The 17479-nt window shown below is 39.4% G+C and overlaps 1 protein-coding gene across 1 annotated transcript; it reads left to right on the forward strand.

The window, feature by feature from the left end:
* The first annotated feature begins 5306 nt into the window (after positions 1–5306).
* On the forward strand, positions 5307–13555 carry LOC140742900 (phenoloxidase-activating enzyme 1-like). The gene is made up of 6 exons (XM_073073962.1): positions 5307–5464; positions 7518–7660; positions 8857–9055; positions 10854–11708; positions 12505–12682; positions 13167–13555. Exons 1-4 carry the CDS (start codon positions 5401–5403, stop codon positions 11108–11110), a joined length of 663 nt encoding a protein of 220 aa, XP_072930063.1. The 5' UTR covers positions 5307–5400; the 3' UTR covers positions 11111–11708; positions 12505–12682; positions 13167–13555.
* The last annotated feature ends 3924 nt before the right edge of the window (positions 13556–17479 follow it).

Below are 17479 nucleotides of genomic sequence, written 5' to 3' on the forward strand. Positions count from 1 at the left end.
TACATCTTTCGGGCGCGTTCACACGTGAAATGCATTATTTCGACGAATCCTTACAATTTTCACACACCACACACACAATAAACATGTTTGGACCAATAGCGGAAATATGAAAATGTTGATTTGATTTTACCGTGTTACCAATCCAATGAATGGCGTTATGTTACCATGGATGATGCCGCAGTAGAAAGCATATCCACTTTACCAGCAAATACATCTTACTTAAGTCTCAAGCGTCAGTGATCGCGTGACCGATTCAGACAAAGGCAGTATCATCCACGCCGGCGCAAGTCCACCCGTCGTCTCTCCGTTGAGCGGACCAATCTATCCTTGAGCATACGGCCACGATACCAGCTTCTCTGTTGGTCTCGACTTTGCCGATAAACGCGGTCTGAAATCTTTAAGGGGCGTGTGGGATAGAATCACGTGGATCCTATCCCACTTCTGATATTAGAATAGGAGATAAATTAGGGGAAACATGACCATAAACCAGAACAATATTTAATGGTGCGGTAATATTACAACATTGACATATCCAACACGCTTTTCTATAAACAATAAGCCAATTCTAAAGAAACAATTCTCAATAACCACGCCACAGCTTTTAGACATCTGTCCCATCTGTCATTCCTGTTATCGTCATCGAGGTCATCAACCATTTCTTCTTTCTATTCGGCCAGCTTAGCATCGTAGTGGTTATATTCTCTTTGCTTAGCATTTTAGACACAGTAGTGAAATCTATGTAGTTTCCCATTTATAACAATATATATAATCCAAAAGTTTCATTCAGTTATTACAAGTGTTGCTTTGAGGACGAGTGTGTGATATTTCATAGAAACGATGTATTCTCTTATAGCATTAAGTATACTAGTTTTAGTTATATCAGGAGGAGTCGAGGGCCGTAAGTTGTTCCTTATTTAACACGTTCCCAGCGGCACAGAATTTTCTGTACTTTCCATTAATGCGTTACGAGTTGTTTTAAACCTCGTCCTATACCCGACATTGTGGCGGCACGAGGCATATTAAGTCCCACCGCCCGAAGGAGACTAAAATCCTTTTTTTGGCGCCAAATAAGATAAAATGGACGGCTTTTGTCTTGATTATTATTAACAATGAGTTGATTAACCTAGATCTGCCGCCGCCCTTGGTCAAATTAGTTAGTTTAGATTCTATGGATCAAATAAAAAGTGGGGTCTAATGCACCTCGGACCGCACTGAAAAATGGCAGGTTTCGATATAATTTAGTGATGGAAAAATAAATATCGATTCATTGAAACATGTCAGACAATAAGGTTTTTTGCAAACAGTGCATTCCGTGAGATTTTTTTTTGTTTTTTTTGTCTGCCTCACGGCATGTCAAGAATGTGCGGAGTTTTTCGTAGCATCCGACACATCTCTTCTTCTTTGGACCCTTATCGAGATGATGTGCTTTCTTTGCAGTGGATTCTGAAAAGTAGGAGCGAGTAGATTAGGGTAAAGAGTATCGGAGTACTCGGTAACTATTTGCCTACGTTTCCTATATCAATAATGTACGACGCCACGGGAGTGACGCCGGGTTATTTGCTTATACCGCACTAAAACCCCCCCGGTAGCCGTCTTCGGCGTTTGGTGGAGAACTACGGGATCTCCAGCGGAACACAACCGGTATTTTACGTGCGAAATACATATACACATACACATAATTATGTATAATGCCTAATGTAATTTGTCACCAATCGATATTTGAATAGCGAAAATATATTTTACGTGCGAAAAACAAGCCATCAAAGTTAAATGATAAAAGGTTATCTTAGTTGCAAATTGTATTAAAAACAAACATTATCTAAAAAACCCAAGTGCTCATAACGCACATGTCAAAATATAATGAGGAAAATCATTTATTTTATAACAAATTATGACGTGTTTTGTTATGCAAGTGATGATATCATATAAATTATAGTTAATTAGTTGCATACCTTTGTTTTCCTGTTTCCTTGCCCTAAAGAGAAGCATATTCCAAGCCATGCTATAAAGTAAATTGTTTGATTAACGTTCGCACGACGAAGGTGTGGTAAGGGAGACAGACTTTTCCGAGGCGTTCCAGCTTAGTCCTCGGGGGTAGCGGCGCATCTGTGGCCGACCTCAGGTAGGTATATCTAATCCTATCTGGGGTTGCATGCTCGTCTGCTACTCTTATATTATAAAAAAAAGTGTGGGGATCGATGTCTCTGTAATCTCGGTACCATAATAGAACGGATTAACCTGCTTGTTGTAAGAGATGATTAAAAGACGGTCGTCGGGGTTGCAGGAAGCAAGAGTGACAGCCTCTGCCGCCTAGCCAGCAACCTCAGGAAAGACGACAATTATTGTGCCTGCATGGCATCAAATCAATAACGGTATTTAAAGGTATCATATTTAAAGGTGGTAGAACTCTCTATGGTTCAACTCCGGCGGCATCAACGAAAGACCTTTTCTGCCTAATAACAGCTGTGTTAAACGTTGCTGTGTTCCGGTTTGAAGGGTGCGGTACTTATTCCTCAGTGGTAGCGGCGCATCTGTGGCCGTAGGAATCTAATCTTATCTGGGAAAGATCACAGATGTCCATGGGTGGTAGTAGCCACTTACAATCAGGTGGACTGCATGCTCCTCTGCTACACTGACATTATAAAAATAATAAGAATAATAACACATGAATGAAGGTATGAGTGTAAAGCTCTCCAGGTCAGCGTCCGACATTGGCACCGCGTTCAGAGGACCGGTTGCTTTAAGATAAAAATGTCGAGGTCCTCTACTTAGCAATGAGGATTGCAACCGAGGCTTAACATAACCTTTTTTTTGTTATCGAGAAGACAGATTTATGTAGGATTCTAACCGCCGATCCGAACCGATTCTAACGAAAGGTCGATCACTATCACAGACCTGTACTGTGATCACTTACTTTACCTGAAGCTTACTTTACCTGAAGTTTTTAATTCTGGTATCAAGTCACGTCAAGACATGTCGCCACATGTTTCTGAATCACGCTATCAATGTTTTCTCTATGTCTTGTATGCAATGCAATGTCCGTAATCCATAAATGCAATATGCAAGGTCCGTACTGAGAATGTCAGATCACGACAACTTTCCAAGTATCACCTAGCCTAGGGGGAGAAAATCATGTTTTAGTCCCTTTGCGAAGAGGGTCTGAGATATATGATAAACGTGGCTGATATACTAAGTTTTTCGAAAACTGTGCTAAGGCAGCACCACTACACTAATTTGTACTGTAGAACAACAGAGACCAACGCTGCAGTGTTCTGATTTGAAGGGTTTTGGTAAGAGTATCCTTGTAAGTACCAACGGCGGCGGTGGCCACTTACCAACAGAAGGACTGCTCGTTTGGTACCTCTATGTAATATAGTGGTATGTTTGTTACCAAATTGAATAATGTTCAAAAATATTTTTTTAATAATTAAATAATGTTTGGTGCTGGTTATTATATCTAAGTTATCAGAACGGACCTTCAATATTGATTGATCCGGTCAATAAGAGGCATTAACTAGTATCAACTGACGATCGACATTGATCTAATTTCGAATCGATCGATCGATTGATGTGGGCCCACCCTTGCACGCCTTTGAGAACAATAGAACTGACCAAGATTTGCAGATATGTTTAATTATTTATTCCATAAATAAGTATATATATCTCGCCGCGTAAGCCGTTAAATAGCTGACATGTATCAGCCATTTTATCGCTGTCATGGTGTAATTTACGCGGAACAATGCCGATATGTGCAGTAAGGTGGTGCAAAAACACGAAATCGAAAAAAAACTGCGGAGAAATATCGTTTCATTCGTACATGCTCTAAAAACTACATTTTAATATTTTGTAATATTTTTCAAATACGAAAATAGACAATTTCAATTGTCAAAACTGGTTATATTTTCCTGTTAGGAGTGATTAATCTTTACTAATCTATGATTTATTCATACTTTATTGTAAATATAGGGGATATAAAAGGTGAACTTCTCGAATGTTCTCATCAAGTTACTTTCACAGTGTTCCGATTCGCTAATCTTATGTATAAAATGATCGTGTCACAATGTTAGTTACCGTACTCCTCCGAAACGGCCTTACCGATATTCACCAAATTTTATATGCATATTCAGCAGGTCTGAGAATCGGCTACTATCTATTTTTCATACCCCTAAGTGATAAAGGGTGAACCTTAACATTTTTTTATTTATAACACGTTTGCTGGGTCAACTAGTGACATAAGAAAAATATTGTAACTGACAAATTGACTTACTGTGTCTCCACAGGCCTTTACAAAAATTTATACATTTTTATTTTATGAATTCTTTTATTGTAAGAAAACTGTTTCTCACTCTGTGTTTAGGGTACCGTGCTCTTAAGGCTAAAAACGGAACCTTATTACTAAGCCTCCGCTGTCTGTCCGTCTGTCACAGGGCTCTATCTCAAGAGATAGAGCCCTGTGACAGACGGACAGAACGAAGTATCTATCTATTATGGTTCAAGAACCATAATAGATAGATACTTGAAAATTTCACAGAGTATGTATAACCGTGGCCACTATAACGACTAATACTAAAAATAAAAAAGCGTGAAAATAAATAGGAGTCACCGCCAGGGCCGGATTTAAGGGAGGACAACCGGAGGGGCAACCGGGGCGGCAGCCCCGGGGCCTCCACAAAAGAGGGGCCCCCGCAATAGAGACGTCGGATGTTTTTTCTAAATTCCGACTAGTAAACACTAGTAAAAAAAAATCTTTTCCTGTGATATTTTTTTCGCTGTTTTACCTTTATCTACAGTACTTTGTACAATTGAACACTAGAAGAATCTACCTGCGTTTCATAATAAAATATTTATTGAAAAACTCAACAGAAAATTTTTTTCATTTTATTCGGAAAATAATTTGGGGCCAGGGGGCCTGCACTCCTTTGTTGCCCCAAGGCCTCTAGACCTCTAAATCCGGCCCTGGTCACCGCAAAGAAACCGCAATTTCTTGGAGATTTTTGTTTATCTATTCGAACTGTCTACGCTACGGGTAGACAATTAAAATTTTCACGATCCATTTTCTTCTACGATAACAAAATTAAATATTAAAAATTTAATTAGCTTAATTTGAGAGTACGATAACCTCCGTTGCGAGTTCGAGTCGTTTGGTCAATTATTTGCGATAAAAGAATATAATTAAAACAAAGACAACGTATCAACGAAGCAACATATAAGGTCAGTGTCTATCAATATTAAATAAGGCTATCACTGGAATAAGTTAGACCGGTATGATGTCATATGGGAATTTTATAAATCTTGAGTTTCTTTTAAATATATATTTCGTAGTCACCTTAGTCAGTCATTGTCGGTCGGCACTTGAAGACGATCGTGCATTTTCTCAACATCCTTTAATATTCATATAAAATGTATACCTTTATAGCATTAAGTGCGTTTTTGGTTACTATAGGCGTTACTACAGTTCAGAGCCGTAAGTATTTTGATTTTGATTGTAATAAAAAATTATCTAAATAATTAACCCTTAAAAGGCAAGGTAATAGGTACCTATAGTGTTTATTTATAAACAGCTTTAAGCGTTTTGTTTATAAATGTTTGTTTTTTTATATAAAATGGTGTTATATACCTAAATAATGTAAATATCTCATATGTTTATACAGTTTTTTGGTTTAATTTGAACATTTTTGTTCTGTTCGTAATAACAGTTTTGTGAATAACATCAGATGTAATGTTCTTTGTTTATCGATACTAAATATAAATCTAATTAAAATTTACATCGTTGTATGTTCATCTTATAGTGTGTGAAATTGTATTAGTAATCGTGAGGTCAAAAACAATGAATATACTACGGTTATTAGACAACCTTATAAAATTCAAGGCCACATACGTAAATATATAGCAAATATATACCTACTCATACATACGATTTCTATACAAAATAATATAAAAAATGCCGTATAATCACATTAAAATTTGCATTTATTACAATTTAATAACAAACTAAATATAAGTATGCATGATCTTCATTATCATCTCAGTGAATCAAAATGAACTGTGTGACCTGATCTTGTAGAGTTCGAGACGTGTAAAAATATTTATGTGTGGGCCAAAAACTGGATTTCCCAGTACAACAGCTAAGAGGAAAATAATTGAATAAATTAAGTACCAACTCAACACGTATTGTATGCAGGCAACTTGTGGAGTTTTTAGATGAGAATTTTAACCTCTCGAAGTATACTTTAGGTGGTTATGTTAATTAAATTATTGTAAGAGGATAAAATTAAAGTAATTGATCAGTTGGTCTTTGCAGTGAAAAGACACAAAATTAAAAAATAGAGGTAGCGTTTTTATGCCGTTCATGTAATAAATGACATCTTCCTATCCACCTTATGGTGAATAGCATCCATGGACACCTTTATTCCAGCCCGAATAGATTTGAAGCTCTACCTACCCGTCCTACCTGAGGTCGGCCACAATTGCATTCCTGTGAGGACTAAGTAGGAATGTCTCGTGAATCCATTCCTTACCACACCATCCAAACCAAAACATAACACCGTTTGACACTATTATTATAACTATATATTATGTTATACTAGTTAGGTATAACAAGTTGTGGAACCACAAAGCATCGCATACTATCCCCCTGGACATAGTTCTCAGAGTAAAAAGCATCTGTCAATAGTCCACCACGTTGGCCAAGTGGGTTGGTAGACTTCACACACTTTTTGTTTAAAAATTCTCGGTCCTCTCTATCCTTACGATATTTTCATTCACTGTGTTAAGCAAGTGATATTTTTTTTTATTATATAAGAGAAGCAGACGAGCATGCACTCCATCTGATGTTATGTGGCTACTACCGCTCATGGACATCTGTAATCAACCCCAGATAGGATTAGATAATCCTACCTGAGGTCGGCACAGATGCGCCGCTACCCCTGAGGACTAAGCTGAAACGCCTCGGAAAAGTCTGTCTCCCTTACCACACCCTTCAAACCGGAACACAGCAGCGCCTAACACTGCTGTTATTAGGTAGAAGTAGGTGTGGCGGTGGTGCCGCCGGAGTCGAACCACCAAGGGTTCTACCACTTTAAACTTCGAATTAACTTGGAAAACTCAATTGCTTAGGTTTCGAACATGTGATACCCAAGTGGAGAGTAATTTCTGTCATCACTGCTTATAACTGAATCATCACATATTTTAAGATGATAGAACCCTTTGTGGTTCCACTCCGGTGGCACCACCGCCACACATATTTCTGTATAATAACAGCAGTGTTAAGCACTGCCATGTTCTAGTTTCAAGGGTGTGGTAAGGGAGAGATACTTTTCAGAGGTATTCCAGCTTAGTCCTCAGGGTTAGCGGCGCAACTGTGACCGACTTCAGGTAGGAATATCTAATCCTATCTGGGGTTGATCACAAATGTCCATGCAGCACTGGCCACTTACCATCAGGTGGACTGCACGCTCGTCTGCTACTATGTTATACCTATAAAAAAACTTAATAACCTTTGTTTCTGTGGTTCTCAGAAGTATGCAGTGACTGCATGAATTACGACAAGTGCCCTCCAGCCCTCTACCTTGCAATAAATAAAAGAGACCAAGCCACGACACAGTTATTCAAACTTGCGTCATGTGGATTTGACCGAAGCACAAGACGACCAATACCAAAGGTGAGTATTATTGATCAATTCGCTTCCATACACGCTCAGTACAGTAATATCTCGAACTTACATGATTGGTGGGACCGAGTGATAACCGCGTAAGTCGAATTCGCGTAAGTCGGGGTATGCATGTATATACCATCGTATTGTATGATTTCGAATGTTTTGTCTTCTTGTGATTGTGTTGACTTCGCGCAACAGATACACATGATTACATTAATAATTGTAGGGTTAGTAAGCTTATTTATTATAATATGGAATATCGGGACACACAAACCATAGGCGTATCGACGGGATTTGAAAATCGCGTAACTCCGAATTCGCGTAAGTCGGGGTAGCGTAAGTCGGGGTATTACTGTACTAATAAATCATTTAGCGCCTATCCCCAATCGTCCTATTAAACTGTTGCCTACCAAAAAAGGAAATTTAACAATTTCTGCCTACTAAAAATTTTCTTCGTAGGCAAATAAGTTAAAATAGTGAGATAGACAAAGCAGTTTAATAGGCAAAACATTAGATGGACTGATTATTATTAATAAAGGGTGTGTTATGTATATATGTAATTTCGCTTGTGATCTTGCATACAAGGATCATCAGGTCATCAGATCAATCAGAATTATAAAAGGATAATTCTGATTTTTCTCGATCCTTATTGCTTATGAGCAAAGTAGAACCTTTTTTTTTTTTAACGAGGGGGAAACCTTCAAAAGGTACCCGGTGCCGTGGGAGCGATACGGGGTTATGTGGGACTGTTACCGCACTAAAACCCTCCCGGTGGCCGCCCTCGGCGCTGCGTAGAGGACTCCGGGATCTCCAACGGAACGCAACCGGAGTCCTCTTAGCGCTGTGCCCCGTCGGGCTCCGCCCAGGTCAGCTTGATGCTCACCACACCGTCTGGTGTGCACGACGGTATGCGACCACACATACCGCCGTCCTTCCCGGGGTCGCTGGCCGGGCGGTTTGATCTGCCACTCTTGCCGTCCGCAACCCCGGAAGCCTCCTTTTAGTCACCTCTTACGACAGGCAGAGCAATGTAGAACCTGCCTGTCTAACATCTGTCAGGACGTTAAACACTATTCACCCACTCACACTCGCACAAGTCTATCAATTCGCACTTGGCCAGCGCGGTGGAGAAGACCGTACCCAACTGTGGTACAATAATGAGTTAACGATGACAATGTATTTAATACGATTCTACTAAACAGGTATGCTGCTCGAGATTCCCGTCAACAGAACAGAAAGTACCAGCAACCGGAACAACTGAAGATACTCGAATAGATAACCACCCAAACTTGAACCTTTTGGCTACTGCATGCGGGGATATCAAAGGCCCACGGATAGTTGGGGGCAAGAAAGCAGACCTATTCGAATATCCGTGGATGGCTCTCATCTCACACAATACCCGTAAGATATTTCTATAAAACCACGAAACTTATAGTATGTTTGATTTTCAATATTTTTATTCTTTTATATTATATGAGTAGGAAAGGTGCATGCTGTCCCTGTAGTCTCGGGACTAGAATAAGGCTACGGTATCCCCTGCCTGTCGTAAGAGGCGACTAAAAGGGGGCTTCTGGGGTTGCGGGTGGGAGGTCGAACCGTCCAGCAAGTAGCCCCGGGAAGGAGGACGGTGTGTGTGGCCGCATACCGTTGTAAACACCAGGTGTGTGGGAGGAGCGTAAACTGCTCGCCCAGGAAAGAACCCGATTGGGGTATCGGAGATCCCGGAGTTCCCCACCAAGCGATGAGGACGGCCGACCGGGGGGGTTTTAGTGCGGTAAGAATCCTACATAACCCGGCGTCGCTCCCACGTCGTCGGGTACCTTTTGATGGTTTTCCCCTCGTAAACAAAAAAAAAGGAAAGGTGCATGCAGTCCACCTGATGGTGAGTATCCACTACCGCTCATTAACATCTGTAGCCAACCCCAGATAAGATCATAGTCTCACCTAAGCTCGACCAGGTGCGTTGCTACCACTGAGGACTTTGGATCACCACGGATAGGAATGTCTCCCGTACCACAGCCAGTACCGCTGTTTATTGAGCAAAACGACGGTGATGCCTCCAGAGTCCAACCATATTGTTGACTTCTTAAGGTAAAATAACTCAACAAATTATTGAATATTCATTTAACTTTAACGTTATTTAGCTAATTACTTACCTTATACTATCATTATTGGAAAACACGCCGGTTAACTTTATATGTAATTACTCACATATATGTATAATATAAACACTGTTTGTCCTGATTGTTGAATTTATGTAGTGACGCACAGGTTTTCCTGCAATGGATGAAAAATATAGCCCCTAAAGTCACATAAGGATACTTGCGCAAAATAGGTGTTCATGTTCACATATTATTCTATATTGTATAAGACTGGATTCAACTGACAAAACTTATTTATTACAAACTTTAATTTAACTTGCTTTGTTAGTCCTTTGTTTGTAAGGATGAATTTTTTCAACTCAATTTAAAAATTCTTAACCCAAACCGAAAAGTTGATTTTTTTATATACGTTTGGTTTGGATGGCAATGCACAGCTATACATTTTAAACATAATATGGCGGATAGCCCAAGATGGTGTAACATTATTTTTTTATCTACACCAAATAAGATAACATTCTCACCTGAGGCGGGGCACATATGCGCCGCAATCCCTGAGAGCTAAGCTGGAATGTCTCGGAAAAGTTATCTCTATTACCACATTTGAAACTAGAACACAGCAGTTGAACACTGCCGTTTTTATAATAATATAACTTTTTTGTACCCACGAAATGAAATAATAAACAAAGATACAAATTTACGACAATACCAAAGACGGCCTTATCGCTAAGCAGTGACTTCTTCCAGACAACCTTACGGTGGGGAGATAAAGTTGGGATGAATTAAAATAGTAGCGTGCAAATTAGAGTCCAGTTTCAAAACAACATCTTCAATTTACTCTCAATCTTTGGTAAGTTTGGGAGTAAATTGAAGATAAGATAGAACATACAACAATTACAGGAGAAGGAACAAAACATATAAAGGAATTATAACCATTTTAAAATTAAAGAAAAGTAATGGAATATTCAAGCAATGAAACAGGGATGAAGACAAAGTAAGAGCTGTGGATAATGCGATTTAACGAGATTTTTGAAGGAATGGAATGATTGTGCATTACGTAAGGTATCTAGGTATCTTATATAAGTATACAATTCTTCCAGGTGATGGCTTTGCGTTCAAATGTGGAGGCAGTATAATCAACAAACGTTACGTCCTCACAGCGGCGCATTGTGTATATAATAAGAGCATCGCGGGAGTACGTGTTGGTGAATACAATATCGATGAAGAGTACGACTGTCAGGACGGCACCTGCACAAATTATATTCAGGTACTTATTTACCCGCGGAGGGTAATGTTTTTCGGTACATTTCATTCCCATGTAGGTATGTCTAATTCTTTAGTACGCGAACTAGAATAGAAGCGCGAACTAGAACAGTTAACACCACTATTATTAACCTGAAATAGATCTTCGCAGTTGAAACACAAAATGTTTCAACTGACTTCCTTCTTGAATTTGCTAACAGTACACATTACTTGTCTATATAAATAGTAAATAAGTAGCAGATGAGCATCCAGTCAACCTGATGTTAAGTAGCAACTGCCGCCCATGGACATCTGCGATGGACCCTAGACAAGGGCAGATTTCCATCTAAGGTTAGCCTCAGGTGCATTGCTATTCCGGCGGGCTAAACTGAAATGCATCGGCAAATTATGTCTCCCTTACCACACCCTTCAAATAGTTTCAAATAAAAGCGCTAAACATTGCTGTTATTAGACAGAGATAAGAGTGGGGGTGGTGCCGTCGGAGTCATATCACAAAGGGGTTTATAGGCTTCTCTCAACATCAGTCCTGTATAATTAAGGTTCATAATTTCCTGATCTCGTCAAATTATTTATTTACTTTTCGGATGTTCCAGTAGAAAAAAGCATAGTACACAAAGATTATCACGGCTTGCCTACAGTAGTCAATGATATTGCGCTGCTTCGAGTTGGTGTTCCTATTGAGTTTGGACACCGTAAGTATCACTCAAAGCGTATTCAGACCACAACTACGTAGTTATAGGTTTCATAAATCATTTAGCCTGAATGACTTGTTTATTGCCATTTTAAGTTCCGTACTCAAAGGGGTAGTGATAGCCTAATGGTTAAGAAACCTGGCCTCTCGATCGCGGGGTCCGAGGTTCAAATCTCAGGCACGCATCTCTGATTTGTCGAAGTTATTGGCATATTAGAAATTAAATATCACTTACTAAACGGCGAAGGAAAACATCGTGAGGAAACCTGCTTACCTGAGAGATTTATAAAAAAAACTTAAAGGTATGTGAAATCTGTCAATACGCACTTGGCCTGCGCGGTAGACTATGGCCTAATCCTTCTCATTCTGAGAGGAGACCCATGCCCAGCAGTGGGGCAATAATAGGTTGATGATGTTGATGTTAATCAATCCAAAATGTTGTCAGTAGAAAGCGGGATGAAAATCTTTTGAATGAAAATCTGGAATGTCCAATAGCCTTAAGCTACTCAAACACTTGCCGTAGAGGCAAACTAGGGTGTAAGGGTGTGGATGACCCTTAATTGCCTTCTTAATTGTGTTGTGTGTAGGCAATCTCCTAGATTTGCCCTACGGCAGGGTGGCAGTGACCACCCTTGGACCCTAGATTGCCCCTGCCGCCATAACTTAAGCTCCCACTGCTAAGCACTGGTCTAAGAGAAGACACGATGGAGAAGGATTATGCGAATTGGCACCCAGAATTCACTTTTCCAGAACTTTTTTTAGTTCCAATAATTTTGCTTTTGTACGTCGTTTTACAGCAAACGTCGACCCTATCTGTTTGCCGAAAACAGCACAGTTACGCAGCAAGCCGCTGGCTAATGAGCAAGCTACTGTCACTGGCTGGGGGATCACTGAAAATGGAACAGATTCTCCAATTCTCCTCGAGGTCTCCATCCCCATTAAAACTGCTGAAGAATGCAGCAGTTTATATAATATGTACGTAGGTTTTGTTGGATTACCGAATTGGTAGATATGTATTTCAGATCGACTGGAGCGAATTAGAATACACTTAACCTGGTGTACTAAAGCCTAGCTTAACAGCAGCACCAGAATTTAAGCCTTGACTTGACGATTGTCAAATGAATAGAAAAAAGAATCTCACACAGACTTCCTAAAAATACGCTGTAAAAAAATTTAAATATTTCACCCAATAACATGTTTACTTGTCAAATTTTGGTACGGGCGTCCTCCCGGCTGACAGGAATTTAAGGACACAGTCCATCGCACTAACCAAGTGCAAATTATTTTCTACTTACCTCTAAGTACTCTTGTACAGCATTATAATAAGTGATAATTATTTTATGATATGCTAATAACGTTGAAAAGTCAGACGTGCGCCTGGAAAGCTCAGATTCCGATTAATATGCAATTAAATGTTTTAACTACTAGCCTAACATCGTCAATTCATTTAAATTTTTAGATACGCAAAACCTGGGGAACCGGACGCGACTGAAAACCAGTTATGCGCTGGAACGTACAACAAGGACTCTTGTAACGGCGATTCAGGCGGTCCGTTGATTCTTCCAGCGACGTATAACAATGTGAACAGATTCGTCCAATACGGCCTTGTTTCACATGGACCCAACAGATGCGGATCAGACTTCCCAGGAGTGTACACTGACGTAACGAAGTTTATGGGCTGGATTCTAGACAATATGGAACCTTTATAAATGAAATATTTGCTTTTACACATGTGACGGTAATAAAAGAAACGTTTCAATTATGTGAGGTAAGTTAATTACTGCGTTCAAAAACTAAACTTTTTCGGTTAACGTAATAAAAACGAAATAAAGACTCTTTATATATTAATCTTTATTATTTCCTTTTTCCTTTATCATTATCCTTTCTATTATAATATATTTTATAGTAAGAATATGTATATTTGCCAAAGTATCGTTAAATTCAAAGTTAAATCAATCAGTCAAAATCAAATGAAAATTTGGTGGTACAGAACCCTTCGTGTGGGATACCCATTTGTCCAATTATAATAAGATTGGAGTAGCAAATGAGCACTTTACTTAATGGTAAGTGGCCACTTTCGTTCATGGACATCTTTTTTTCGAGGGGGAAATCTTCGAAAGGTACTCGGTGCCGTGGGAGCGACATAGAGTTATGTGGGACTTTTACCGCACTAAACCCCCCTTGGTGGCCGTCCTCGGCGCTGCGTAAAGGACTCCGGGATCTCCAAAGGAACGCAACCGGAGTCCAGGTGAGCATGCTGCTCGCTACATCGTCTATTGTATACGACGGTATGCGGCCACACACATCGTCGCCCCGCAGCCCCTTTTAGTTGCCTTTTACGGCAGGCAGGGGATACTGTAGCCCTATTCTGGTCCCGGAACCACAGCGACGACGTTCATGGACATCTGTAAACCATGGAACGAGGGTTCTACTTGACCCAATCACAAATGCGCTGCTACTCCTGAGGACTAAGATAGTCGTTGATGAGTGTAAAAAGCAGTGATAACCAGTGGTTAAGAAACTTGGCCTCTCGATCGAGGGGTCCGAGGTTCAAATCCCAGGCACGCATCTCTGATTTCCGGTGTCGATTGACGTCATCGCGATGGTGCTGCCATCTATCGAAACTCATGCCGCGCTTCGTTTACGTCCAAACTAATGACCGTTTCCGACACATAAATAAGAACATAATATTATAAAAATAACGCATCATGATAATAACACGAAATAATTAATTAAAATAATCCTATATAATACTACAATAATTTAAACTGGTTTATAACACAAGGTATATTTAATATTGTAGTAATAACCTAAATTGTGAGGAAATAAATTGGGGAAAAATATATATGGTCGTCAGATACTCATAAAATAATAATAAACAGTAGATAATTAGTGGCATTTAACTGAAAGTAGGCATATATATGATATTATTAGAATCGGAGATAAATTAGGGGAAACATGACCATAAACCAGAACAATATTTAATGGTGCGGTAATATTACAACATCGACATATCCAACACGCTTTTCTATAAACAATAATAACCACGCCACAGTTTTTAGACATCTGTCCCATCTGTCATTCCTGTTATCGTCATCGAGGTCATCAACCATTTCTTCTTTCTATTCGGCCAGCTTAGCATCGTAGTGGTTATATTCTCTTTGCTTAGCATTTTAGACACAGTAGTGACATCTATGTAGTTTCCCATTTATAACACGGCCATCCTGACATTGTGGCGTTCTCGCATCTGTCTGCGCACAGCTGATTGTAGAGTTTTATAGACATAAATCTCTACTTTTTAAGTCTGAAAATAGAAAACGAAAAATAGAATACTCAGTTTTCCCACTGTAATGACTGTGTAGCATAGTTACTCACAATCGCGCAACTAGACATAAACCATAGGCACGACGTTAGCATAGTTTAGGTACATAGTACTGCAAATAAAAAACAAATTACCACATAACATAGGCACGTCGTTAGCATATCATGGGTTACCCACATGTGTATAAGAGACAAAATAAAAGTAAATTACCACATGACATAGGCACGTCGTTAGCATATCATGGGTTACCCACATGTGTATAAGAGACAAAATAAAAGTAAATTACCACATGACATAGGCACGTCGTTAGCATATCATGGGTTACCCACATGTGTATAAGAGACAAAATAAAAGTAAATGACCACATGACATAGACACGTCGTTAGCTTATCATGTGTTAGCTAAATATGTATAACAGACGAAAAAAAATAAAAACAAATGACCACATGACATAGGCACGTCGTTCGCATATCATGGGTTACCCATATGTGTATAACATAGGCACTTCGTTAGCTTATTATACACATGGAGGAAAAATAAAAAATCTGCAGCGCCCGTCAGTTTTCACACCGGCTATTGGCCCTCGACAGCGCCCCCAATGCTGCAGCTTCTAGTGCAGCTCACAAGCATTGGGCAAGCTGCACCCGCAGCACATGGCAACGCTCAACAGCGTGTGACAGGGACCACTGCACTCGGCAGCGCAGCGCCCGCGCAGACCTGCAGCGGATAGTGCACATCCATCAGCGCACGTACAATTCGGCGTAGGCACCACATGCCAATGTGTCATATACCTGTACATTGAGAATAAATTATTACAACATGGTTTATGTACATTACACGAAAGTAGTGTGTAATAGGGAAATAGTGCAAGTCAGCTTACACAAGCTTCTTGGTTCGTCAGGCTCTTAACAGGTAGAAACTCATATGCCAAAATTTGATGGTTGGGCTACACATAGCACTGTATGTCATCGGTGTAATATAGTTGAATGCAGAGTAAAAAAATACAAGTGAATGGTCATTTCCGTCGTGATGTTGAAAATGAAGTACAGTATACTCACTACTTTTGACCATGACAAGTACTGACAACACCCCTGTCAAAACTATAGTTTAGGTTTGACGCGTTGCATATCACAGACTTGCTGAAAGAGCCAATTCACAAATTTCGGACGTCACTACATATTGCATTTAACAATTAACGCTTTATAACTCACCAATCTCTCGTCGTTAAGTCAGAAACAAGGTAAGTTTTGAAAAACACCTATCTTTATCTAGAACCAACACGAGCTCGGCCGTACCTGACCAAAACTTATGTTTGCCAATGTACACAATTTAGATGTATAAAAACGAACAATTTAAATTTTACCAAAACCTGCAGTTGTCAAAATTGTACGAAACTTCCTTTCAAACAGACCATCGAATAATAATATGACCGGTAGTTCATTGAAGTTTTGGTAGTAAGCCATGCCATCCATGTAAATGTTACATGGAGTAGTACGGCTCACTAAATAATGAGAATTAATGTTTACAGTTTCATCAAATTTAACAAAGAACAAGAATAGTAGAACGAACGATCATACTTTATTCATATAAATGACACACAGTACATGTTAAACTTTTTTTTTAACGATGCTGTGAAGTATTTTTAAATTCACAAGTTCAATAAATGAACCAAGAAACGAACGAGTTCAATTCAATTTAATTAATAATGAGAAAGAGTGGTTGCGAGGAAGCTGTGCTGTCACTTTGACCTTACAAAAGTATCTCAAAATTCCAACCCGTTAATAATTAATTTAGCGGCAGGCATTAAAAACATTTTACACAGAAAATCCCCATATGCAGGTTCAGAACTTAATAAAATAGCACTAGCAATAGTATAGCGCTATTATAGCAATTAAAATTAAATAGATGGTGAAGAATTTCGTTTTAACTTCTATGAAGATTCGACGATTGCATCATACATCATACATGGACGTTTTGACGTTTGGCGACATGGTAAATGTCCATAAAAACATGAGTACAAAAGCCCAACTCCAGCAACATACATTACAGGTTGTTCATAATGAAAACTATAGCGGAAACATAAAGACACCACTCTCCGCACCATGAATGGTGTATTTCCTCAACACTTGTCTTGAATTGCCATAATACCGGGGATCTCAACTCGAACCGCCCATGCAGCATAAATACTACCATCTGATGATGATCCACATGCTAGCTTGAAACGTTTAATATGTCGACTGAGCTTGTTACCTGCAAACATAACTAACCAAGCATACGAACTATAGAAGTTATTAAACATTATTTGGTGCAGCGGATTCAACAAAGGCTTTAACATCATCATAGCTCGGCCAATCCTGACCTTTACTTATGTCGGCAAGGTACAGAATTTCGGTGCATAACAATTATCGGATATTCATAAATCATTTTTAAGGTATTTGTAATTGACCATC

Source organism: Epargyreus clarus, unplaced genomic scaffold (genome assembly GCF_041222505.1).
Source record: "Epargyreus clarus isolate Ecla_fem2 unplaced genomic scaffold, WU_Ecla_fem_2.2 ptg000006l, whole genome shotgun sequence".
Classification (NCBI taxonomy): Eukaryota; Metazoa; Arthropoda; class Insecta; order Lepidoptera; family Hesperiidae; genus Epargyreus; species Epargyreus clarus.